This window comes from Budorcas taxicolor, chromosome 20, assembly GCF_023091745.1.
Source record: "Budorcas taxicolor isolate Tak-1 chromosome 20, Takin1.1, whole genome shotgun sequence".
Taxonomy (NCBI): Eukaryota; Metazoa; Chordata; class Mammalia; order Artiodactyla; family Bovidae; genus Budorcas; species Budorcas taxicolor.
The window spans coordinates 5,148,209-5,175,923 of NC_068929.1; the positions used below are offsets into that span (position 1 = coordinate 5,148,209).

At 38.3% G+C, this 27,715-nt stretch overlaps 1 protein-coding gene across 1 annotated transcript; it reads left to right on the forward strand.

Annotated features, from left to right (window-relative positions):
- The first annotated feature begins 879 nt into the window (after nt 1-879).
- Nucleotides 880-26,896, forward strand: SPDL1 (spindle apparatus coiled-coil protein 1). Its single transcript, XM_052659274.1, has 11 exons — nt 880-1,038; nt 2,576-2,752; nt 4,736-4,927; nt 7,188-7,337; nt 7,438-7,536; nt 7,613-7,723; nt 9,870-10,010; nt 15,939-16,042; nt 16,849-17,036; nt 20,369-20,711; nt 26,558-26,896. The coding sequence occupies exons 1-11, from the start codon at nt 880-882 to the stop codon at nt 26,703-26,705; spliced, it is 1,812 nt and encodes a 603-aa protein (XP_052515234.1). The 3' UTR covers nt 26,706-26,896.
- The last annotated feature ends 819 nt before the right edge of the window (nt 26,897-27,715 follow it).

Sequence of the window (27,715 nt, forward strand, 5' to 3'; positions counted from 1 at the left end):
GAAGGGGATGACAGAGGATGAGATGGCTGGATGGCATCACTGACTCAATGGACGTGAATCTGAGTGAACTCCGGGAGTTGGTGATGGACAGGGAGGCCTGGCGTGCTGCGATTCATGGGGTCACAAAGAGTTGGACACGACTGAGCAACCGAACTGAACTGAACTGAGGAGCCTGGAACCAGTTGGGGAAGGATGATGAGTGAGGTTGAGCTCTATATTAAATGTTTATGTCTTTGCTTGAAAATCTAGAATGGGGTTGTTCTTTAATTACTCTAAACATGGTCTCTGTTTTGCGTGTGTTGTTATGAATAACTAGCAAAATGCTAGTGAGTCTGTTTTCAATAAAGTGCATTTAATGTGGCAAATTTCATGTGTTCAGGAAGTTAAGACTGTTGTGAAAACTTGTGGACGTGCTAGTCCTTACCTTACCAATCTTATTCAAAGGTACCTTTTTATAGTTAAGTAGAAGTTATGCTACTATAAAGTTTCTTGATTTCTTTTACTGTTCTCTTGGTTACCTGTATAGTGATATAATTATGAGATCATCTTACCGTAGCATTTAAGGAAGCTTAGCAACAACTGAATGGTTTCCTAATACTGCATTCCTTAGAAGCAAAATTAAATTGTATTTATCTTTTTTTTTCTTTTTGCTCTATTTGATTTGTTCTCAAATTGGGTAACAAAATAGTCAGACTTTACTCTTATAACAAGAATGCAAATTTGACCATTTAAAAGTCAAAGAGAAAATCTGTAATACTGTTTTCATGTGACAGTGATACTGAATATATACATACACAACACACTTGTGTCTTAGTAACATGAAGTGTTTTGTTTAAGTTTAGATACTTTTATTCTATTTTCAGTAGACAGGAAAAAGTCATGGAGGCAGAGATAATAGCAGATCTTCGATGCAAACTCAAAGAGACTGAAGAAGAGCGACGGAAAGCTGCGCAGTATGGTTTACAGCTAGTGGAGAGCCAGAATGAACTGCAGAGTCAACTGGATAAATGCCGTAATGAGATGATGACCCTGACTGAGGTGGGACACTAGACTCCTCTGCTCACCAGTTTGTGCTTTGCCACTGAAGACTGCTGTTGTCCAGCAGTCATTAATATTATTAATGTAATATTTTTCTTTTCTGAAAATTGTAGGCCTAATTCCCACCCATCTGCAGGGAAATGAACTGAATGAATCTCTAATATTTTTTTTTTCTGACTCTGTTCTGAGTTTGAAAAATATGTTCTCTTTCTTTACTCCATGTTGAATTTTAGACTTTGGTTTGTCTTGATGCTACACCAAGTCCTTAGTTCTGTCCTAAGTCTAGACTTTTGTATTCAGTTGCCCACTAATGGTCATCTCAGACTTAACATAAACAGAACAGTTGATTCCTTGCCCACTAACCAAACATGCTCTTGCAGAATTCTTTACCTTATTTGGTAACTATAAAAACATTTATCCAGTTACTTGAGCCAGAAATCTACGAGTTTTACTCAATATCTTTCTGTCCCATATTTCTCATATGTAATCCACTAGTGAGCTCTAAAAACGTGACCTACAGAACATCTGCTGCTCTTGTTCAGACCTCCGTCGTCTCTCCCCTGGACTGTTATCATAGCCTCCTGACTAGGTTGCCTGTCTCCCAGGTTGCCATTCACACTGTTCACTCTTTATACAACAGCCAGGCGGTCTTTGAGGAGCATATAAAAGATCATGTCACAGCTCTGCTGAGAGCGCGGAGCAGCTTCCCGTTTTATTTACGACAAAAACTGAGTTCGCTACCTGGGTTTGTAGATCTCCGTGTAATCTAACCTCTTTCAACCTTTGACCCCATCTTATGAGTTACTTCCCCTTGTTCTTAGCTATACGAGCCCTGCTTTATGGGCTCCACAGGAGCTTTTGCCTCATTCTGAGTTATTTGTCCCCCACCCTCACGAGAGACACGACAGGAGAGATGGGAATTTCGTCTCCTTGGTCACGGCTGCATCCCTGATACCTGACATGCTTTTATTAAAAGAATGAATAAATCCGTTTTACTTAGAAAATGCTCAGTAATGTATTTAAACTTTGATCTCCAAATTTAAACATAGCAGTTAAAAAAACTAATGACCACCCTTGTTGTTTCCTTTTAAATCTAATTTTATCTTATTTTTTTAAAGCTTGTTTAAGAGGTTTGAACTAATGACCTTTTCTTCATTTTTCTTAGAGTTACAAGTAGAGAATATTGTTATCAAACCAAATAATTCTTACTAAATAAACTTAAGTGCTATTAATTTTTTTTTCTTCCTAGCAGAGACTACTTGACTGGACAGCCAGAGATCACTTTTTACTTCTTTGACAGGACCTAGAAGCAATTACCATATCCCCAGCATGAACTTTAACTGAGTCTCAAATCACCTCTCAGGGTTTTTTTTACGTTAATACTAGCTATAGTTACTCCAGATTTAACATGTGCTTGTTACTTAGAAAGCAGCGAATGTGTGAAACAGGAATGATTCAGTCAAAGAGGAAAACTGCTTACATGTGATGGCTTTAAGTTATTTTTATATAACTGAGTTATAATTGAATCTGTTTTCAGAGCTACGAACAAGAAAAATACACTCTTCAGAGAGAAGTTGAGCTCAAGAGTCGAATGTTAGAAAGTTTGAGCTCCGAATGTGAAACTATTAAACAACAACAGAAAAAGCATCTGGAGCAGTTAGAAGAAACACTGACCAGAAGCCACGGGCAGGAAGTGAATGAACTAAAGAAAAAGGTTTGGGCGTCTGTGTTTTGGAACAGAAGAATTTCATGCTCATGCAACCATTTGTAAACTTTAGATGATGAAAGACTTTCTTACTACCATCTGTGCAAAATAGCTGAGATGAGGGGTTCCATCATCTTAACGTGACCTTAGCAGTTTGTTTTAAATGACATTTTAGTAGTTAAATTGAATTATTTAATTTTAGCAACTATTTGTTAAGAAGGAGTTTTAGCTCTGATCAGCATGGCCTCCTTTAGAGTGCTTAGGATACCGATCCTTTTTCAGAAAGACTAGTTTCCTAGCCTTCACTGCAACTTGTGCTATACTTTATAATTCCGCAAGGAAACCAATAGTTTTTGGTAAATTAATGTACCTTAGAGTTGTATATTTTACAACTGTAAAACGTATATTTTACAGTTTTTTTATTGAAGATAAACTAATACATATGATCAAGTTCATAGACAACTCCTTAAGGGGGAGGTACCATTATTATCTCCATATAACATAAGAAAACCAGTGTTTAAACAGATTGAGTGAAGTTGGACAAGATTATAGAGCTAGAGACTGTCAGTCAAAATTTGATTCTCTTATTTCAAAGCCTGCTTCATTGCGTTTCATGTAGCATCTGTTAAGATTTTTATGTATCTGTACCACCTGTGCTGGTTAGTTAATTCTCATTAAATTGACTCTCTTTTAAATGTTCTCTAATTTTAAGTAACAGTATCAATGAAATATATTATGTTTGAGCTGGTTCTTTTTTTTCCTCATATGCATTAAAATATAACTATCAAAATACGCTTCATGCAATATTTAGAATCATCTTGCTTACCACTCTGACTAATAATCCAGCTTATCCGAAGCTACGCAGGTTGAGACACCAATTACTGATACGGATGCTTATTTTCTTCCCCATGGATATTTTCAGTTTAGCAATAACTTTCAATACCTAAACAAAAAAGTAATATAGGAAATATTGAGTCTAAAGTAAGGCCAGTTATAGAGATGGCTTTTTGGTAAAGACTAAATCATTCAAAAAATACTTTCAGTCTTTCTTATGTTCTCAGATTACTTGTGCCAATAGTTAGGAGTTTTACTTGCCATCTTTCTTTCACTTACTTCTCACGTTTAGTCCATCAACAAGCTCTTAAGAACTTGAGCTACAAAGTATCTGTCTCAGCTACTCTGGGCTGCAATCTGTCTCTGGGCTACTCTGTAGCCCAGCTCACCGTCATCTCTCCACTACTGTCCAGGTAGCCTGTTTCCTCTGTTGCTGTCATGCCATTCATTTTCCACACAGTGACAACATGGCCGGGAGTCCAGACTTACCCTGATTATGTGTAAGGATCATCTGTGTGCTTATAAAACAAGGCATGCCACTGTCTGTTAAAAGATGCATAGCTTTGGCCAGATAGGAAACCCCAGTCATCTCATTATACAATAAGTTTGGGTCATTCAGTGATGTTTTTCAGAAGGGTATACACATTTCAACATATATCAATCAGCTGAAATTTTTGTTTCACATGATAAAATTGAAAGGGGAAAAGAAATCAAAATAGAAGTCTCTTTATTTTTTAAATAGTAAACAAATATCAGGATATATTCTAGGAATGTTGAGATCCTTTTCAATATAATTCAATATAGATGATAATGGTAACCCTGGACATCAAGTAAAAGACTTTTATTAACAACACACCGTTTAGTGAATGTTAGATGTGGTGCTGAATGTTTTCACACAAGCTTTCCATGTGTGAAAAAAATGTAGTGTCTGGGAGGTACAATTAAGCAAAACGCCGTAAGACAAGGTGTGCCTGTATTAGTTTTCCAAGACTGAAGCAATGTGACATTTTTGGAAAAGGGGTTAAATAATTTTGTTCAGTTTGATTGCCTTCCAAAATAGTTGTCCTGCAGGTACCAGAACACTTTGTACTGCAATTGTATGTTCTGATGACTTTTACTACCTTTTACTATATAAGATTGTGAATTTTCTTTTTTTAGTTAGAAACACTGAAAGCTGAGTTAGATGAAGCTCGGCTAAGTGAAAAGCAGCTGAAGCACAAAGTGGATCATCAGGAGAAACTCCTTTCTAGTAAATCAAAGGAAATGCAAATGTCTGAACGTGTACATGAAAGTGTGTCTTCAGAGACGCTGACTCTTCAAATTGAGCTGACCGAAATGGAAAATGTGAAGGTAATTTTTATGGCATGTGTATTATGGAGATTTCTCCTTTTTCTGGCTGTATATTTTTCATGTTTTTGTAATAATCCTTATGAGCTACTTTTAAGACTGAAATATTTTTTGGCCTAACTATGATCTAATTAAAAAATAAGTTTTTAAATGGATTCCTTCAATTAAAGTAAAGCTTTTAAATTACATGATTATGTAAGGCAGACTTTACTTTGAGATTATTGGAACCTCTGGAAGAGTTTAGACATTTATTCTAATCCTAGTTTGTGTCATAAAAGCTCAATATAAAAGTTGGTCCGGCAGAAGTTGATTTGTTGTTCAGCTGCTCAGTTACGTCTGACTGTTGCGACCCCATGAATGGCAGCACCCTATTGTTCTGCCGAAAGTTTTCACTTTAGTCTCAGGTTCAAAGGATTTGTTAACAAACTAAGCCACTTAAATAATACAGATATTTATTAGAGAATTATCTAGCTTACTTTCAATATACTAACATTAAAAGAAAAGGGAAATAGAACAGAGGATATGTCACCAAGTTGAGGTTTGACCAACATCCAGACTCAAACGGCGCTGGGAAGTCCCGTGTCAGAGCACATCTGGAGTCCCAGTTGTCCCAAGGTCCCAGGCAGCATGTCCGCTACTTGGGTTAGACTTCAAAAAATTGCAGTTCAGGGTTCCCGCTTATAATCCCAGGAGAAAACTGGTATAATCATCAGTCTGACCAATTTGCAAGCCTGGTTTCATGTTAATGCTGTTTGTTTTGTGTTGTAAAACTTGGAATGTTGTTATGCCTGGGGCTTGGTTGGCCAGGGCCCCTCCAAGGTCTTGACAATCTCAAAATTCTTCCCCATCTTATCTGCGGTGCTGCAAGGCTTGCGCTCACAGCAGGCAGTCACTCACAGTCAGGGTAGTGTCCAGGCAGGCTAGAAGCAAGGTCATAGGCCAAGACCATTTAATTTCCCTAACACCTGTCCTTCACTATCTCCCAAAGTCTTCTCAAACTCATGTCGATTGAGTCAGTAATGCCACGCATCCATCTCATTCTCTGTCACCCCCTTCTCCTGCCCTCAGTCTTTCCCAGCATCAAGGTCTTTTCCAGTGAGTCAGCTCTTTGTGTCAGGTGTGCAAAGTATTGGAGCTTCAGCTTCAGTTCTTCCAAAGATTTCCTTTAGGATTGACTGGTTTGATTTCTTTGCTGTCCAAGGGACTCTGAAGAATCTTCTCCAACACCACAGTTCAAATGAATCAGTTTTTTGGCACTCAGCCTTCTTTATGGTCCACCTCTCATATCTGTACATGACTCCTGGAAAAACTGTAGCTTCGATCATACGGACCTCTGTTGGCAAAGTAATGTCTCTACTTTTTAATATGCTGTCTCAGTTTGTCATGGCTTTCCTTCCAAGGGGCAAACATCTTTTAATTTCATGGCTGCAGTCACCGTCCGCAGTGATTTTGCAGCCCAAGAAAATAAAATCTGCCACTATTTCCACATTTTCCCATCTATTTGCCATGAAGTGATGGGACCAGATGCCATGATATTCGTTTTTTTGAATGTTAAGTTTTAAGCCAATTTTTTCACTCTCCTTTTTCACCTTCATCAAGGGGCTCTTCAGTTCCTCTTCACTTTCTGCCATTAGAGTGGTATCATCCGCATATCTGAGGTTGTTGATATTTTTCCTGGCAATCTTGATTCCAGCTTGTGATTCATTCAGCCTGGCATTTCAAATGGTGTACTCTGCATATAAGTTAAATAAGCAGGGTGACAATGTACAGCCTTGACTTACTAATTTTGAAATTTTAAACCCATCTATTGTTGCACGTCTGGTTCTAATTGCTGCTTCTTGACCTGCATGCAGGTTTCTCAGGAGGCAGGTAAGGTGGTCTGGTACCCCTTTCCAGAGTTTGTTGTGAACCATACAGTGGAAGTTGATATATGAATATAATTTTTTTCATTGTAAGCTAAAATTAACTTAAAAATGAAAGTTTTAAATTCATAGAAAAGAAACAGTCTCTAGAGTCTTTCTTTGATCACTTTTTTAAAAAGTTAGTAATTAAAAAAATTTTTTTTGAGTGTTTTTTAATTTATTTTTTATTGAAGGATAATTGCTTTACAGAATTTTGCTGTTTTCTTTATTATGCACTTTAATAATCTTTGACTAGTTATTAGTTTTAGTTTTCAGTGTTAACCTCTGCTGATAGATAAACTGACAGCTGCTAACTGAAGGATTATTCAAGAGTTTCTTCTTTTTCAATTCCTGTTTAATAGACCACCCTCCAAGAAGAAGTGAATGAGCTACAGTACAGACAAGAACAACTCGAACTTCTTAATTCTAGTTTAATGCGCCAGGTAGACCGGCTTAAAGGAGAAAAAAAAGAGCGAGAGAAAGAAGCGGTTTCTTACTATGATGCCTTAGAGGTATTGTGATTGTAGTAATACCATCTTTTCCAATTTATATAAGTTGTTTTCTTGCTAATCTTATCTCAAGTAGCTGAATTGTTTTCTCTTTTGAATTTAGAAAGCTCGTGTAGCGAATCAGGACCTTCAGGTGCAGCTAGACCAGGCCCTCCAGCAAGCCTTGGACCCTAACAGTAAAGGCAACTCTTTGTTTGCAGAGGTACATATGAACATTCCATTGATTAAGTTGGCATTTCACTTAATAAAAGCATAATTAAACATGTTATATTTTCTAGGTGGAAGATCGAAGGGCAGCAATGGAACGTCAGCTTATCAGCATGAAAGTCAAGTATCAGTCACTGAAGAAGCAAAATGCATTTAATAGAGAACAGATGCAAAGAATGAAGGTAAGAATTAGTATAAGATTTATTAAACCTTATTTTGTATCAGTATGACTTGTACAACTAATACACTTACATGATTATTTCTAGAACTACATGACCTTAGAAAAAATTTTTTTAATTGAATGAGAGATCCTTTTTATATTTTATTTAAAAACATTTAATTCTGTGTAGATTTTAGTGGTGTATGTAGCATCCATGGATTGATTGAGTTTGTAATTGTTACTCACTAGCCTTGAGTTTTTAATTCTTTCAGTAGCCTTGCCATTAGCTCTTTCTTTGTAATGGGAAAAATCAAGTATTAAAATTTTCTGTTCTACTGTTGGCCTGGTCTCTTTCTGAGGGTAGCCCTGAAATGTCTACTCCAACTAAAACTAGCTCTCTCACCATTCTTCAGTTCTCCCACAAAGGCTTATTAACAGACTGAAGTTTGAATTTCCTTTCCTTGCAAATCAAGCATATAAGCCCTTTTAATTTTAAGGTTTGTTGGGTGTCATTTTTGTCAAACAGCTGGTAACAGAAAAGCATGTGGAAATTATATTCCAGTATCGTGCCAACCGTTAGACTCCTGATCTGTTGTGCCTAACTCTCCTGAAGTGGTAGCACTTGATAGAAGTCTGTAGGGTTTCCTGCCTGTTTTAAGGATGATGAGATTTACCAAAGTAGTAGGAAAGATCAGTGATTAAACTTTGGCATCAGATGAACTTGGGATTGAATCCTAGTCTCACTTGTTAGCTGTGTGACTTTGGACAAGTATGTTTATTTTTCTGAGCAATTGGTCACCTCCTTTGTAAAATAGCGATGATAGAACTTGCCTCTTAAGAGTTGTCCTGGAGTTAAATGAAGGCACAGCAACATGCTTACATGTTTGGCAAATAGGAAAGTGCTGACTTAATAGACAACAACTCTGTCTTTTATTTCTGAGGATTTCAGTTGTGTCATCTGGTTTACCTCAGCTCTCCCCTATCTGGGAATTATTTCTTTGTAAATTTTCTCATATTTGCTCTTTGTTATCTTTTTGTACTTGTTGGGCTATTTTTACTAATCTCTCACTGTTCTGCTACCCCAAGCTATCTTTAGATGCAGGTAGCATTCTGAATTTTGGGGGGATTGATATGTCTAGCTTCCAGTATGAAAGTGAAGAAGTGAAAGTGAAGTCGCTCAGTCGTGGCTGACTCTGTGCGACCCCATGGACTTTAGCCTACCTCACTCCTCCGTCCGTGGGATTTTCCAGGCGAGAGTACTGGAGTGGGTTGCCATATCCTTCTCCAGGGGATCTTCCTGATCCAGGGATCAAACCCGGGTCTCCTGCATTGTAGGCAGATGCTTTAGCATCTGAGCCACTGGAGAAGTCCAGTATGAAGCAGGAGCAAAAAGTGGATCCTTAAAAATGTTAAAAGTCATCTTTATCTCTTACTTATAACCATAGCTGCAACTTCATATCATTGCTATACTCAAAAATGTATGTTAACTAATTGACTCTTTTTAGAACTGCAGAAATTTCCAAAGGCAGAAAGGAATGCTAGGTTTAGGTTTTAGCTCATTTCCTTCCAACTGCTGTGCAACTCCCAGGTTGAGGTGGAATCATAATTAGGTAGGTTGATTGCTGCTCTTAAAAAAATATATTGAAGTTTGCTTCAAGACCCTTAGATTGCCCTTTACCTTTGCTTTCCATCCTTGTCCTTTGCAAAACTCACATTTGTGAATGTGAGTAGCTTAATAATTTCCCCCACTGAATACTACTGAATTTTATTAAAATTTTTGAGAAGCTGCACCAGCCCCTTGAAGAGAGTGCCTATGGTGAGTACAGTACAGTGTTCTGCCGGGTTTCTCTACCACTTAACCTGGTGACTTCTTGACCACAGCCATGCAGTTCAGCTGTGTTTCACAGAAGTACAGATAATTGTTATGGACTTCAGATACCAACTCATAAGTAGTCGAAATAAGTACGAAAGAGTTATATCTGTAACTAGGCTATCTGAAATAAATATTTTCAAATTATTAGAGTATTAAACTAGACACAGCTAATTTGTTTAGCTTCTAAAATGAAGACAAAGTAGTATAATACAAAATATGAATTGTATCAAAAATATAGTTATCAGAATCTTCTTCCCCACTCAATTTTATGGGGGAGAATTTTTTTTTCTTCTAGGTACAGATCGCTACATTGCTACAAATGAAAGGGTCTCAAGCTGAATTTGAACAGCAGGAACGGTTGCTTGCCATGTTGGAGCAGAAGAATGGTGAAATTAAACATCTCTTAGGTGAAATTAGGAATCTGGAGAAATTTAAGGTATGTGTAAACACCTTTTAAAAATATAACAGTTTTTTGTTTGAATATCTTGCTACTTTTAACTTGAATGGGTTTCTTTTTTATGTAATTAATCTATAGTTTCTACTGAGATTTACCAATATTTAATTTTTTCTTTCAGTTTCTTTTTGCTTTTCAGTGGTTTGGACTACTGCTTCTTTTAATAGAGCCCCCATATTTGTTGTTATTGTAAATTTTAACTCATTTATACTCAAAGCACCCATATCTTAGGTGTACAACTCAGTGAGTTTTACATACGTATACCCCCTTAAATTCTTACCTAGCTCATGGTATAGAATACTTCTAGCATTCCAGAAAAGTTCTGCCATGTCCCTTTTGAGTGAGTACTCCCACCTTCTAACTTTGTACCAGCTTTACGTGTACAAATGCTCTCGAACTCCATAGAAATGAAACCATCCGTTACACACTCTTGTTTCTGTCTTCTGCTCTACATTATGTCAGTGAGATCTGTTCCTCCTGTGAAGTGTTACCAGTAATTAATTATTTTTTGGTGCTTTCTACCTCTGTTTTTTGATGAATGCAAAGTAAGACTTTTGTCATATTGTCCAGTATTATGTGGCAACTGGAATTCATACAAGTCTTTAGTAAACTGTTTCAAAATTTTTGAAATTCAAACCCTCAGGAAAGTTGTAAAATTATTACTGCATACCCTTCACCCAGATTCCCCGGTTGTCAGTTTCACCACATTTGCATTTTTATTTTCTCTCTCTTTCCATGTATGTAACATTTTTATCTGAAACATTTGAGAGTAAGTTGCAAACCAGATATCCCTTTACCCTTAAGTTGTTACTCAGTATTGAAGTTTATCTTTTACATAACCACAGTACAATGATCAAATCAGGAAGCTTACATTGATACATAGTTTTAGCTGAACTGCCTTTTACATTTTAGGAATTACCACTGATGTCCTTCCTGGAATACAAAAATGACCAAATGCTTTCCTTTCTAGGGTGCAGTCTGTGATCATGTGTTGTATTTAATTGTCAAATCTCTTTAAGGACTCTAAAGGTCCATGTAATTAAAGATAGGAAAGATTGACGGCAGGAGAAGAGGGTGGCAGTGGATGAGGTGGTTGGATGGCATCACCAATTCAATGGACATGAGTTGGAGCAAACTCAAGGAGATAGTGAAGAACAGGGAAGCCTGGCATGCTGCAGGCCGTGGGGTTGCAAAGAGCCAGACACGACTGAGCAACTGAACAACAGTCTGGGACAATCCCTCAGGCTCTCTTTATCTTTTATGACTTCGACATTTTTGAGGAGGATAGCCATTTGCTTTGTAGATTCTCTCTCATTTTGGGGTGTGTGATACAAAGTCACTGATTCAGTGGACATGAATTTGAGCAAACCCTGGGAGATAGTGAAGGGCAGGGACGCCTGGCATGCTGCAGGCCGTGGGGTTGCACAGAGCCAGACACGACTTAGAGACTGAACAACAGCAATGTGTTTCTGATGGGGTACTCCAGGACTAGTGGTATACTTTCTCTGTGTCACATCAGACGGCACATGGTGTCTGTTTGTACTGTGACAGGTGATACTAACCTTAAGGATTTCACAGGGAGTTACTTAGGCCAGGTGTGTATCTATTTCCCCTTATACTTGAACATCCATTGATGATTCTTGCCTGAAACAGGTATTACTGTGATGATTGCCAAATGATAATTTCAGTTAGAATAATGAATTAGAGCTTTTCTCCTCATTTATGTCATATAGTCTCATAAATTCTTATTTTATCCTATGGACTATAATCTATAACTTCCTTATTTACTCTGTCCCAGATTTGGCCAGTGGGTGTGCTTCCTTACTCTGGCACAACAAAATATTCCTAGCCTTGGAATCAACATTTCTACAAGGAACGTAGGTTCCTTTAAACGAAGAAGGGCACTTAGAAACCAGGATCTGGGCACTGAATGTGCTTATTGCTACTGAAATGTCATCACTTCTGGATTCTTCTAGCAGACAGAACTGGAAGTCTATGTCCATACATTTACTGTACTTATGTATGTGTTATATGCATGTTTAGGAATGTTTCATGTAAACAATTTTGTGTATTACACACACATATATATACACATACACACATAATAAAACCTTGATGTCATACTTCATAACTGCAGTTTGAGTCCAGTGCCACAGGGTTCATTGCCCACCCCATTTTTTCCAACAGTGAAAAACCTGGCTCTTATTGTCCTCAATATATTTGCTTATTTACTCATTCTTAAAATATATATAGTTTTGAAATTATTCATTAAAGTTCAGGATTTGTTCTTTTTGTTTTTAACTTAGTCAAAATACTATGTTCAAAAGTTCTGTTGTTATTGTTCAGTCACTAAGTCATGTCCAACTCTGTGACCGCATGAACTGCAGCACGCCAGGCTTCCCTGTCCTTCATTATCTCCCTGAGTTTACTCAGACTCACGTGCATTGAGTCAGTGATGCCATCCAACCATCTCATCCTCTGTCACCCCATTCTCCTGTTGCCCTCAATCTTTCCTACCATCAGGGTCTTTTCAGATGAGTCAGTTCTTCACCTGAGGTGGCCAAAGTATTGGAGCTTTAGCTTCAGCACCAGTTCTTCCAGTGAATATTCAAGGTTGATTTCCTTTAGGATTGACTTGATCTCCTTGCTGTCCAAGGAACCCTCAACAGTTGTCTCCAGCACCAAAGTTTGAAAGCATCAATTCCTTGGCATTCAGCCTTCTTTATGGCCCAGCTCTCACATCCGTACATGACTACTGGAAAAGCCTTAGCTTTAACTAAATGGACCTTGGTTGGCAAAGTGATGTTTCTGCTTTTTGATTCACTGTCTAGACAGGTTTGTCATATCTTTTCTCCCAAGGAGGAAGCGTCTTTTAATTTTGTGGCTGCAGTCACCATCTGCAGTGATTTTGGAGCCATCTTTTTCACTCTCCTCTTTCACCTTCATTAAGAGGCTCTTTAGTTCCTCTTCATTTTCTGCCATTAAAGTGGTATCATCTGCATATCTGAGGTTATTGATATTTCTCCCAGCAATCTTGTTTCCAGCTTGTGCTTCATCCAGCCCTGCATTTCGTACGATGTACTCTGCATAGAGTTAAATAAGCAGAGTGACAATATACAGCCTTGACGTACTCCTTTCCCTATTTTGAACCAGTCCATTGTTCCACGTGCAATTCTTACTGTTGTTTCTTGACCTGCATACAAGTTTCTCAGGAGACAGCTAAGGTGGTCTAGTATTCCCATCTCTTCAAGAATATTCAACAGTTTGTTGTGACCTATACAGGTAAAGGATTTAGCATAGTCAATGAAGCAGAAGTAGATGTTTTTTTGGAATTGTCTTGCTTTTCCTATGATCCAGCGAATATTGACAATTTGATCTCTGGTTCCTTTGCCTTTTCTAAATCCAACTTGTACATCTGGAAGTTCTCGGTTCATGTACTACTGAAGCCAAGCTTGAAGGATTTTGAGCATAATCTTGCTAGGATGTGAAATGAGTGCAATTGTACATGATTTGAATACTCTTCAGCATTTCCTTTCTTAGGGATTGAAGTGAAAACTGACCTTTTCCAGTTCTGTGGCCACTGCTTGAGTGCTGCACTTTGCCTTACCAGTTATGAGTGTGTTAGTCATCTGAAATAGTTAGGTTTTGTCCATCCTTGTTGAATTTATTTACTCTTTCCAGCATGTGAATCATTAATGTGGTTCTAAAGTCAAAACTGTACAGAGTTTTGCCCGTCTCCCGTTCCTTCCCCTCTGTTTACACCCACCTGTTTGGGCAGCCAGTTTGTTTCTGATTTACTCATGGCCTGTTCCTTTTTGCAAAAAGAGCAGCTTTATATGTAGGCTTTATTTTCCCTTTTTATTTCTTGGACAAAATGTGGCATAACACAGATAGTCTTTTATAGTTCACTTTTTTTTTTAAATTTTAACCTGGAAATCACTTCATCTAGTTTAGAGAGATCTTCCTAATCACACCAATAGAGGATTCTGATGTATGGTTCTCATACGTTCTCCTCTGTCTGGGTATTTAGATTATTTCCAGTATTTTGCAATTATGTACAGTGCTACAAAGTGTTATTTTGCATGTATGTGTGTTTCCTTATTATAGATGTATCATCCTGAGTAATTCCTACAGTATAATTTCTGGGTCAAAGTAAACTAGCATTGTATCATAGTGCTCATTTCTCTGTCACCTCACCAATAGAATGTATTATTTTTTTTAATTTTTGCTGCATTGATAGATAAGAAATGGTATCTCAGTGTAGTCTTAATTTCTATTTTTGTAATAATAAGTGAATTTTAGCATGTTTTCATAGGTGTATTTACTTGCATGGGTATATAGAGGAACTGACGCATGTTTTCTAGTAGTGTTTGTACGGCTTCACATTTTACGTTTAGAGACCTGATCTCGATTGAAGTTTATTCTTGTGTATAGGGTGAGGTATAAATCTAATTTTACCTTTTCCAAATAATTAGCCAGTTGTCCCAGCATCATTTATTTAAAAGTCAGTCTTGATAGCAGTGATTTAACATAACATCTTTATCATATATCAGATTTTCATATATGCCTGAGTCTATTTCTGGACTTTCCATTCTATTCGATTGGCCTACTTTTCTGCACATCAGTGCCATACTTTTAATTTAGAGGTTTTATAGTTATGGTTTGTCTGGTAAGGCTCTTCTCCCACCATAGCTTTTCTTTCTCAGCATTTTTTCTGTCCTTTCATGTTTGTTTTTCCCTATGAACATCTTGTCTAGCTCAAGAAGAAAAGTTTGTTGGCATTTTTATTAGGATTACATTGAATTTATAAATTAACTTAGGGAGCACAGATATCTATCTTCTCACTAAAGAACTAATCACAGCTTATAAATGACAAACTTTGTAAACGTTAATAATGTCAACATTCTAAATTGTAGCTATTACTATAAAATTAGCTATTAGTATAAAATTTTAAGTTTATATAATTTTATTTCTCTTACAAGAACTGTTGAAAGGACTGCAATTTTGGTTGAACTTGAAAAACATCAGTTGATAGGTGTATGTGGCTCACCAGTAGACTCTGCACTATACTTCGAAAATTATGGCTTTAAATTAAGGTCTTTTACCTGCAATCGCTGAATTTGTTTACATATTTTTAAGCAAATTTACATTTTTTTCCTCAGAGAAGTTGTACAGAGATTCTTTCAGAATCTCAGAAGAGTGGGCACCGAAAATAACTTTATGGATTTCCACTCTTTTTCATATTTTTGTTACCTATGGCTGTTTCATAAGGCTGGAATTAAGGGTTTGGGATTGGGATGGAAACTGGCCTTTTCCGGTCCTGTGGCCACTGCTCAGTTTTGCAGATTTGCTGGCATATTGAGTGCTGCACTTTCCCAGTGAGTATTTGTTTCTTCCATATTGAAAGCCAGGAGAGAGGAAGCAGAGGGAGCACAGGTGGAATTAGAAGCATAGGCTCCGGAGACAGAGCTGCACTCAGATCCCCGCTTGCCAGCGTGCTTGCCTGTAGTGTTGTGAGGCAGCTCCCTCGTCTCTAAGAGAGGAGTGCTCCTTCTCATGCCTGCTTCAGAAGGAGGGTGAGTTACATGGATACTGCTTAGCACGGCGCCTGCCGTAAGATAAGCATTCAGTAGAGGTAACTGGGGTCGCAAAGAGTTGGACACGACTGAGCGACTTCACTTTCCGCTTTCACTTTCACCCATTGGAGAAGGAAATGGCAACCCACTCCTTTGTTCTTGCCTGGAGAATCCCCGGGACGGGAGAGCCTGGTGGGCTGCCATCTATGGGGTCGCACAGAGTCGGACACGACTGAAGCAACTTAGCAGCAGCAGCAGCAGAGGTAACTGACATTAGTAAACCTATGCTAACCTAATTTATTATCTAAGTAGTAAGAACTGTTGTTTTCTTTAGAGTTTATATGAAAGTATGGAATCTAAGCCTTCAGCCAACTCTGTTGCTCTGGAAGATGACACCTATTACACAGATTTACTTCAAATAAAGCTTGACAACTTAAAGTAAGTGTTGGGTGCTTAGAAAGATGGAGACTCTGTTCACTCTGTTCACTTGCTTCTAATTGTAGTTTTGTCTTTACGTTGCCAAAAGAAAGTTCTAGAAAAGAACAACAACAAAAATACCTCTGCAGCAAATGATATTTATTTGATATAATTATTACTGGTTATTGAAGAAAAATACTTTCAATGAATAATTAAATGTTTTTAGTTTTTTGTTTTTCTTAAAGCCTTTCAAATTAGCAAGTATAAAGAACTTTAGAAAATGTTCTTATAACCTAATTTTTTAAAGAATAAATGTCATGTAATTTAAAACTTAAAGGAGTTTATTTATACATGTGGAAAGTATGCCCCTCTGTGTCCATTTCGTTTGAAAAATTCATGAGATTTTTTAATTTGAAACTGCTGTTGTTAAATCTTATTTTGCTTATTGTTTCTTTGTTACTAAAAAACACCAGGGAAATATGTTTTACTAAGAGTTCAAATATATAATATAGTAAACAATTGTGGGCTTTCCAGGTGGGTCAGTGGTAAAGAATGTGCCTGCCAATGCAGGAGACGCAAGAGATGAGTGGGTTTGATCCCTGGATAGGGAAGATCCCCTGGAGAAGAAAATGGCACTCCAGTATTCTTGCCTGGAGAATCCCATGGGCAGAGGAGCCTGAAAGGCTACAGTCCATGGGGTTACAAGAGAGTTGGATACAACTTAGCAACTAAATAGTTTGTACTAAAAACTATGTATTTTATGTGTTATGTTAATATTCCTTGGTTCTCTCTCTCTCTCTCTCTCTCTTTTTTTTTTTTTAATGTAGCAAAGAAAGTGAAAGCATTAAAGGTGAATTGTCCATCCAGCGAATGAAAGCATTACTTGAGAGCCAGCGGGCTCTGGATATTGAGCGGAAACTTTTTTTAAATGAAAGGCACCTCCAGCTTTCCCAAAGTGAAAATATGAAACTGAGAGCTAAATTAGATGAGCTAAAACTGAAGTATGAACCTGAAGGTATGAATGTATCATATATTTTGTCTTTTATATCATGAGAAGCTCTGAGAAATCATATCAAATTTTTTTCTTTCTACAGCTTTATGGAAACCTCATTGCAAACTAATTTGTGACTGTGTATCTATATTTAATAAAATAAATGTATTGCTACAGAATTTGTAGGAAAGAGAACTGTGTACTGGATGTGCGTGAATAAAATGAGTATTCCTTAACATTTGGGCCTTTTCCATTTAAGATTGCAGCATCTTATGTAATACCAAAGAGTTCGGTTTTATTGAGGCAACTGATGTTTAAGAGCTATATTAGTTAATAGTAATTGTTCATAGAAAACCTAAAATAATGGAGTCTAAGAATGTGATGGTTCTTAGGCCAAACAAAGTTCTGTTACATGTTCTAGGTTATAGCCTTTCAGCCATTTTTGCCCCTACACCATTCACATGCCTACAGCTCTCTCTTCATCATTATTTCAGGGACAGGAGTGATTCTCAACAGTAGGGGGCAGATTGTCAGCAATAATAAGGTTTCTTTATAGTTTAAAAAGGTTTCTCTTTCTCTCTTCTTTTTCCCCTTCTCTGGTTAATAGACTGTCCTGATTAAGAGTTATCCACTTCAGATTTCAAAGGTCTGCTGAACTAAACAGCGCAGCCAGGAGGAAGTATAGTGAATATTGATGGTGTGGATTTCAAAGAAGCAGTGCAAGAGAAAGGAAAGACAATGATTTAAAAACAATAGGGCAGAGCAGGAACACTAGCCCCACAGTCAGCTGTGGTTTCTGCAACTTAATTAATATTTTGATTTTGAAAATGAAAGACATGTTAGTTTCGGAAAACAAAAAGTATTAGAATGATTATTCTGTGACTGTATATCTCGACCTGCATAGGAGATAGAATGATGTTATGTTAATCTTTATAACACACTACTGCCGCTAAGTCACGTCAGTCGTGTCCAACTCTGTGCGACCCCAGAGACAGCGGCCCACCAGGCTCCCCCGTCCCTGGGATTCTCCAGGCAGGAAGACTGGAGTGGGGTGCCATTTCCTTCTCCAGTGCGTGAAAGTGACAAGTGAAAGTGAAGTCGCTCAGTCGTGTCCGACCCTCGGCGACCCCATGGACTGCAGCCTTCCAGGCTCCTCCATCCATGGGATTTTCCAGGCAAGAGTACTGGAGTGGGGTGCCATTGCCTTCTCCGATAACACACTACTGAATGTTCCTCAATTAGTGCTTTTAATTCCATTTTATACATTACAAAAACATAGCCCATGTTTTAGATTAAGTGCAAAAGCATATAGCAGTTACCACAGTGCTTTGTACTTAGTAGTTAATCAGTAAGTGATTATTATTCAAGCTTTGAAAAAAGTAAGAAAACAATGCTCAGAGAGGTTAAGTACTTTTCCAAGGTCACTCAGCTGCTGAGTGTTGTTAGCACTAGGATTTGTACCTGGATTGCTTGACTCTTATGCGCTATATCCTTTCTAATTTCCATGCTGAAGCCCCATGCAACTTTTATAATAACCCTCAGTCCAGTCAGTCAGTTCAGGCGCTCAGTCGTGTCCAACTCTTGCAACCCCATGGACTACAGCACACCAGGCCTCCCTGTCTATCACCAACTAGTGGAGTTTACTCAAACTCATGTCCATTGAGTCGGTGATGCCATCCAACTGTCTCATTCCCAGTCGTCCCTTTCTCCTGCCTTCAGTCTTTCCCAGCATCAGGGTCTTTTCAAATGAGTCAGTTCTTCACATCAAGTGGCCAAAGTATTGGAGTTTCAGCTTCAGCATCAGTCCTTCCAATGAATATTCAGGACTGATTTCCTTTAGAATGGACTGGTTGGATCTCCTTGCTGTCCAAGGGACTCTCAAGAGTCTTCTCCAACACCACAGTTCAAATGCATCAGTTCTTCAGTGCTCAGCTTTCTTTATAGTCCAGCTCTCACATCCATACATGACCACTGGAAAAACCCTAGCTTCGACTAGATGGACCTTTGCTGGCAAAGTAATGTCTCTGCTTTTTAATAAGTTGTCCAGGTTTGTCATAGCTTTTCTTCCAAGGAGCAAGCGTCTTTTAATTTCATGGCTGCAGTCACCGTCTGCAGTGATTTTGGAGCCCAAAGTCTGACATTGTTTCCACTGTTTCCCCATCTATTTGCCATGCAGTAATGGGACCAGATGCCATGATCTTCGTTTTCTGAATGTTGGGTTTTAAGCCAGTGTTTGCACTCTCCTCTTTCACTTTCATCAAGAGGCTCTTTAGTTCTCGCTTTCTGCCATAAGGGTGGTGTCATCTGCATATCTGAGGTTATTGATACTTCTCCCGGCAATCTTGATTCCAGCTTGCGCTTCATCCAGCCCAGCATTTCTTATGATGTACTCAGCATATATGTTAAATAAGCAGGGTGACAATATACAGCCTTGACGTACTCCTTTTCCTATTTGGAACCAGTCTGTTGTTCCATGTGCAGTTCTAACTGTTGCTTCTTGACCTGCATACAGATTTCTCAAGAGGCAGGTCAGGTATTCCCATGTCTTTAAGAATTTTCCATAGTTCGTTGTGCTCCACGCAGTCTAAGGCCTTGGCATAGTCAATAAAGCAGAAGTAGGTATTTTTCTGGAACTCTCTTGCTTTTTTGATGATCCAGTGGATATTGGCAATTTGATCTCTGGTTCCTCTGCCTTTTCTAAATCCAGCTTGAACATCTGGAAGTTCATAGTTCATATACTATTGAAGCCTGGCTTGGAGAATTTTGAGCATTACTTTGCTAGTATGTGAGATGAGTGCAATTGTGTGGTAGTTTGAGCATTCTTTGGCATTGCCTTTCTTTGGGATTGAAATGAAAACTGACCTTTTCCAGTCCTGTGGCAACTGCTGAGTTTTCCAAATTTGCTGGCATATTGAGTGCTGCACTTCACAGCATCATCTTTTAGGATTCAAAATAGCTCAACTGGAATTCCATCACCTCCACTATCTTTATTCATAGTGATGCTTCTTAAGGCCCACTTGACTTCACATTCCAGGTTGTCTGGCTCTAGGTGCGTGATCACACCATTGTGATTATCTGGGTCATGAAGATCTTTTTTGTATGCCTAGAAGAGAACATTTAAGTGTTCATTCCTATGGTCAAACATATTGAGGTCCCAAGGAAAATTTATAGCCAGATAACCTTGCAAAGATACAGTTAATGGAATACATAAAAAAGAAAGAATTAAAGACAGTATATTTCAGTAAGCAGATGAATAGTTTTTAAAGAAACAGGAGTGGAAAACAAAGGAAAATAAATATATTTATAGCTAGTTGATATATTGACTAGATACATTTTTTAATTGTTTTTATTCTCAGAGAAAATTGAAGTGCCTGTACTCAAAAAGAGACGTGAAGTCCTGCCTGTGGATATTACCGCCCCTAATGGTATATGTGCCACCAATGATGATGGGAAAGAAGTTTATAGATTATCACCACAGAAAGAGGAGGCACAATCCTATTCTAACGGTTTGGAAGATAACAACTTGCAGCTAGAAAAGACAGTTTCTGTAAACACATCAGGAGTCATTCTCTCTCCTTACAAAAATCTGCCCATGGATGTTCAGCCAGGAAAGGAAAAGAAGTGTGTGAAACTTATAGGAGTTCCAGCTGACTCGGAAGCCTTAAGTGAAAGAAGTGGAAACACCCCTAACTCTCCCAGGTCAGTGTCTTTCCTTCAAGGCAGGGAGCAGCCTTCTCCATCTCGCCTCTATCGCTGCATGAACTGTGCTATCTGTTTCTTAATCTATTTTCTTAGTATTGTATGCAGTATAATTCCCCAGTTTCATCTACGTACCTTCCAATTTTCTAAAACTTTAAGAAAGACTAAGATGATTGCCAGGGGAAAAGACTCCTGAATAAAGGAATTATTTTAAACAGTAACACTTTTCTGTGTCACGAGTCTAGTACATCTCTGAATGTTTTGTTGTTTTGAATAAATGTAGTTATTTTTTTCCTGGTTCAGGAGTGACCTGAAAGAAAAATTACCTTACCTCCTAAAAGGGCTTTCCAATTAGTATTAAGAAATTTCAGCCTTCCAAAAAACTGTTAGGTGAAATTTTTTTATGGCTTTTGAAATTGTTTATTCTAAGCCGTCAAGCATGTGCTTTAATACCTATTCTGACATTTTAAAATATCAAAGGTAACTCGTTTTCAATTTACACCCAAACTTCAAAGCCTCTAGTTTCTGCATAATTGAGTTTGTGACTAAAAGAGAAGGTGTCAGACATACATGTCTGTAGCAATTAACATTTTTAAAAAAAATTAAAATAATAGAGGCCAGAAAGAAGGTAAGAGAAAGTGAGTGGAAGGGAAAGGTAGGTACAGTGACTGAGGTTAGGGTGGTGTAAAAACACATTCTTGATGTGTATAGCAGGACCAAGTGTGGGCAAAAAAGAAGTGAATGAGGGAAATGGAGAAGGTAAAAAAGGATGATAAAAGATGAAGGATGTCTTTATGCAGTGGAATGATAGTGGAATTAAAATAAATAGACATTTTAAAAATTAAGCATATTGGTATGAAAATAGTTAGCTGGGATTGTCTGCTATGAAAGGAGATCTTTAAGGTGCTGTTATATCTTTAAGGTACTACATCAGTCTTAATGGAGACATACAAATAAGACATTTTACATTTTACTAAATGTAGTATTTAACAATGAAAGCATTTCAACAGTATTGCAGCTTTTATTGTTAATTGGAGTAATGTATTACTCCATTTCTTGAATTTTTATGTAATAGCATTATAACCTATAAGTCACTTGAACTAAAAGCTTAATATTCTCAAGGAAAAAGGTACCTTTAAATGAATGCTATCTGACACATGGTTTCGACTAATTGTGAATTGAATTCAACAAGTTATGCTTGTGTATATGTGATTCATTGTGTATGTGTGCTTGACCATTGTATATTTCTGGAGGTGAATTTCTAGAATTGATCAGTACAAATCTTACTCTCTATGTTGTCTTCATTTCTTCTGCTGCTTTCTTTTGCTTAATAAAAATTATTCAAGCAAATGTTCAGCTACTTGTTTGACTCAAATAGCACGTTGAAATTTTTTTGTCTTGATAGTTAAAAACAAAATAACAAAACGTTTGTGTGTGTGTGTGTGTGTGAGTCCATCTGCTAACTTCAGATGTTTCCAGCCTTTTGCCCTCTGCATGATTAATTTAGACACACAATCCTATGATAATATTATAATAAACATGGCTTCTATTAGGAGATTCACTCTTGCATGCTTTATGAATTTAATTGATTCTCTTGCTATAATAAAATATCTGTATAGGCCCTTTAAAATATTTCTTCATTGTTTATTTTTTTCTTAAACTATTATTTTGCTAGTTGAAATTTGAGTTTTATAATGGGATATCTAGATCTATTCATGCAGCCCAGGATTCCTTGTTAATTTTTATCTTGCATTTGCCTTTTGTTGAGTCATGTTAACATTGATATAGTGCTTTAGCATTAAACCAGAGAAAGTGATGGCACCCCACCCCAGTACTCTTGCCTGGAAGATCCCATGGACGGAGGAGACTGGTAGGCTGCAGTCCATGGGGTCGCGAAGAGTCAGACACGACTGAGCGACTTCACTTTCACTTTTCACTTTCATACATTGGAGAAGGAAATGGCACCCCACTCCAGTCTTCCTGCCTGGAGAATCCCAGGGACGGGGGAGCCTGGTGGGCTGCCATCTATGGGGTCACACAGAGTTGGACACGACTGAAGCGACTTAGCAGCAGCAGCAGCGTTAAACATTTTTTGTTAGATATGTTTATCATGATCAGTTCAGTTAAGTCGCTCAGACGTGTCCGACTCTTTGGAACCCATGAATCGCAGCACGCCAGGCCTCCCTGTCCATCACCAACTCCCAGAGTTCACTCAGACTCACGTCCATCGAGTCCGTGATGCCATCCAGCCATCTCATCCTCTGTTTTCCCCTTCTCCTCCTGCCCTCAATCCCTCCCAGCATCAGAGTCTTTTCCAATGAGTCAACTCTTCGCATGAGGTGGCCAAAGTGCTGGAGTTTCAGCTTTAGCATCATTCCCTCCAAAGAAATCCCAGGGTTGATCTCCTTCAGAATGGACTGGTTGGATCTCCTTGCAGTCCAAGGAACTCTCAAGAGTCTTCTCCAACACCACAGTTCAAAAGCATCAATTCTTTGGTGCTCAGCCTTCTTCACAGTCCAACTGTCACATCCATACATGACCACAGGAAAAACCATAGCCTTGACTAGACGGACCTTAGTCAGCAAAGTAATGTCTCTGCTTTTGAATATGCTATCTAGGTTGGTCATAACTTTTCTCCCAAGGAGTTAGCGTCTCTTAATTTGATAGCTGCAGTCACCATCTGCAGTGATTTTGGAGCCCAAAAGAATAAAGTCTGACACTGTTTCCACTGTTTCCCCATCTATTTCCCATGAAGTAATGGGACCGGATGCCATAATCTTCGTTTTCTGAATGTTGAGCTTTAAGCCAACTTTTTCACTCTCTCCACTTTCATCAAGAGGCTTTTTAGTTCCTCTTCACTTTCTGCCATAAGGGTGGTATCATCTGCATATCTGAGGTTATTGATATTTCTTCTGGCAATCTTGATTCCAGCTTGTGTTTCTTTTAGTCCAGCGTTTCTCAGGAAGTACTCTGCATAGAAGTTAAATAAGCAGGGTGACAATATACAGCCTTGATGTACTCCTTTTCCTATTTGGAACCAGTCTGTTGTTCCATGTCCAGTTCTAACTGTTGCAGGTCAGGTGGTCTGGTATTTCTACCTCATTCAGAATTTTCCACAGTTTATTGTGGTCCACACAGTCAAAGGCTTTGGCATAGTCAGTAAAGCAAAAATAGATATTTTTCTGGAACTCTTGCTTTTTCCATGATCCAGCGGATGTTGGCAATTTGATCTCTGGTTCCTCTGCCTTTCCTAAATCCAGCTTGAACATCTGGAAGTTCACAGTTCACGTATTGCTGAAGCCTGGCTTGGAGAATTTGGGGCATTACTTTACTAGCATGTGAGATGAGTGCAGTTGTGTGGTAGTTTGAGCATTCTTTGGCATTGCCTTTCTTTGGGATTGAAGTGAAAACTGACCTTTTCCAGTCCTGTGGCCACTGCTGAGTTTTCCAAATTTGCTGGCATATTGAGTGCAGCACTTTCACAGCATCATCTTTCAGGATTTGAAATAGCTCAACTGGAATTCCATCACCTCCACTAGCTTTGTTCGTAGTGATGCTTTCTAAGGCCCACTTGACTTCACATTCCAGGATGTCTGGCTCTAGATGAGTGATCACACCATCGTGATTATCTGGGTTGTGAAGATCTTTTTTGTACAGTTATTCTGTGTATTCATGCCACCTCCTCTTAATATCTTCTGCTTCTGTTAGGTCCCTACCATTTCTGTCCTTTATTGAGCCCATCTTTGCATGAAATGTTCCCTTGGTATCTCTAATTTTCTTGAAGAGATCTCTAGTCTTTCCCATTCTGTTCTTTTCCTCTATTTCTTTGCATTGATCACTGAAGAAGGCTCTTTTATCTCTTCTTGCTATTCTTGGGAACTCTTCATTCAGATGCTTATATCTTTCCTTTTCTCCTTTGCTTTTCACCTCTTCTTTTCACAGCTATTTGTAAGGCCTCCCCAGACAGCCATTTTGCTTTTATTGCATTTCTTTTCCATGGGGATGGTCTTGATCCCTGTCTCCTGTACAGTGTCACAAACCTCATTCCATAGTTCATCAGGCACTCTATCTATCAGATCTAGGCCCTTAAATCTATTTCTCACTTCTACTGTATAATTGTTAGGGATTTGATTTAGGTCATACCTGAATGGTCTAGTGGTTTTCCCTACTTTCCTCAATTTGAGTCTGAATTTGGCAATAAGGAGTTCATGATGTGAGCCACAGTCAGCTCCTGGTCTTGTTTTTGTTGACTGTATAGAGCTTCTCCATCTTTGGCTGCAAAGAATCTAATCAATCTGATTTTGGTGTTGACCATCTGGTGATGTCCATGTGTAGAGTCTTCTCTTGTGTTGTTGGAAGAGGATGTTTGCTATGGCCAGTGCATTTTCTTGGCAAAACTCTATTAGTCTTTGCCCTGCTTCATTCCACATTCCAAGGCCAAATTTGCCTGTTACTCCAGGTGTTTCCTTTCTTCCTACTTTTGCATTCCAGTCCCCTATAATGAAAAGGACATCTTTTTTGGGTGTTAGTTCTAAAAGGTCTTGTAGGTCTTCATAAAACCATTCAACTTCAGCTTCTTCAGCATTACTGGTTGAGGCATAGACTTGGATTACTGTGATATTGAATGGTTTGCCTTGGAGACGAACAGAGATCATTCTGTCGTTTTTGAGATTGCATCCAAGTACTGTATTTCAGACTCTTTTGTTGACCATGATGGCTACTCTGTTTCTTCTGAGGGATTCCTGCCTGCAGTAGTAGATATAATGGTAATCTGAGTTAAATTCACCCATTCCAGTCCATTTTAGTTCGCTGATTCCTAGAATGTCGACGTTTACCCTTGCCATCTCTTGTTTGACCACTTCCAATTTGCCTTGATTCATGGACCTGACATTCCAGGTTCCTATGCAATATTGGTCTTTACAGCATCGGACCTTGCTTCAAGAAAATAGAAGTCACATCCACAGCTGGGTATTGTTTTTGCTTTGGCTCCATCCCTTCATTCTTTCTGGAGGTATTTCTCCACGGATCTCTAGTAGCGTGTTGGGCATCTACTGACCTGGGGAGTTCCTCTTTCAGTATCCTATCATTTTGCCTTTTGATACTGTTCATGGTGTTTTTAAGGCAGGAATACAGAAGTGGTTTGTCATTCCCTTCTCCAGTGGACCACATTCTTTCAGACCTCTCCACCATGACCCACCTGTCTTGGGTTGCCCCACGGGCATGGCTTAGTTTCATTGAGTTAGACAAGGCTGTGGTCCTAGTGTGATTAGATTGACTAGTTTTCTGTGAGTATGGTTTCAGTGTGTCTGCCCTCTGATGCCCTCTTGCAACACCTACCATCTTACTTAGGTTTCTCTTACCTTGGGCGTGGTTCATGGCTGCTCCGGCAAAGTGCAGCCGCTGCTCCTTACCTTGGACGAAGGGTATCTCCTCACCACCACCCTTCCTGATCTTCAACGTGGGATAGCTCCTCTAGGCCCTCCTGCGCCCACGCAGCCACAGCTCCTTGGGCGCGGGGTGGCTCCTCCCAGCTGCCCCTGACCTCGGACACAGGGTATCATTATATTTTAATTCTTTATTTTATACTTTGCCATGACTTTTTATCAGCCTTAAAGATATTTCTTTAGACATTTGAAAAATTAAGCCTATTGATAGAAAATGTTTTTAGTGAGGCAGTGATTTAGTTTTTTTAATTGTATTGGAATCAACTGTAATTTTTCTTCTTAAATACCTTAAAGAAAATCACCTTGTCTCATTAAGAGATCCATTATACTATATAGGATTGTTTCTTCTTTAATTTTTCCTGACCACATTTGAATTCAGAGTGGATGCTTTAATGCCTGTAGGTTAGCTGCTGAATCAAGGCTTCAAAGAGAAGTTAAACAAGGGAAAGAAACTGCAAGCAAACTGGAAAAAGCAGCTTGTAAGAAATCACACCCTATTGTATATGTATCCTCCAAGTCAACTCCAGAGACCCAGTGCCCTCAGCAGTAAAGACTTTTCCTTCATGAGAATAAGGTACCACTCACCCCAAAGATTGCTCTGAAGCTTAAAGATTGCCTTTATCTGAGGGTACCTTCTTGCAGCCTATTTTCCTTCTACTCATTGTGCCAGGAACTGGTATTTTCATGCTTTGACCAGATATTCAAAATGTGATTGTGATTCTAACCAGGAGAGTTCCTTAAGTGAAGAACTGTGAATCACAGTGAATAGACTATTAACTGAAGGAAAGTGTTATTATAAATCTATTGGATGCATTGTGTATAGATTATTAAAGTACCTTCAGAGCCATATATACTTGAAAAGAGAACACATTATATTTTCCTATATACATTTTTATGAACGTAGTTTTCCACTATGTTGTGAAAATAGAAAACTTTGTTTAAAAATATATTGTAACTAGATTTTGTCAGTGTTTAAAGCATACATGTTCATCTTTGTATTCATCTACATGATTTAAGTTTTATTTTGATTACATGAAAAATACAATTTTGAAATTTAAAATAAAGCTGCTATAATTTATCTCCTTTTTGTTTTTTTTATTCTGCATAGATTATAGTGTGTTATCAAAGCAAATAAAAGAAGAAAAATGAAACCAGGGATTCTTAACTCCCTGGTACATACAATTTTTGTATATATATATATATATGCACACACACATAATATATATTTTCAATTCTAAACCTTCCAAATAAAAGACTTTTTTCCTGTAAGTGATTATAGCCTGGTCTGTAACTTAATTTCATGTATACATTCGGTGGTGTATTAGTTGAGAGAAGAGAGATTTATTTTAAGGAATTGTGGTTTACAAATAAGGAGGCTGACAAGTCCAGAACCTACCCAGTGGCCTCTCAGGCAGTAGACCCAAAGAAGAGCTGATGTCACAGTTAAGTCCAAAAGCTGTCTGCTGCAAAAGTTCCCCTTTTCCAGGGGAGGTTAGCCTTTTCTTTTTAATCCAGGGCTTCAACTAATTACATGCATAGGCCCACCCACATTCCGGAGGG

Coding starts and splice junctions, on each gene's coding strand:
- SPDL1 (XM_052659274.1), top strand. CDS start 880: ATGGAGGCAGAGATAATAGCAGATCTTCGATGCAAACTCAAAGAGACT. Junction 7,338..7,437: donor CTTACTATGATGCCTTAGAG/GTATTGTGATTG, acceptor TTTTGAATTTAG/AAAGCTCGTGTAGCGAATCA. Junction 7,537..7,612: donor GCAACTCTTTGTTTGCAGAG/GTACATATGAAC, acceptor TATATTTTCTAG/GTGGAAGATCGAAGGGCAGC.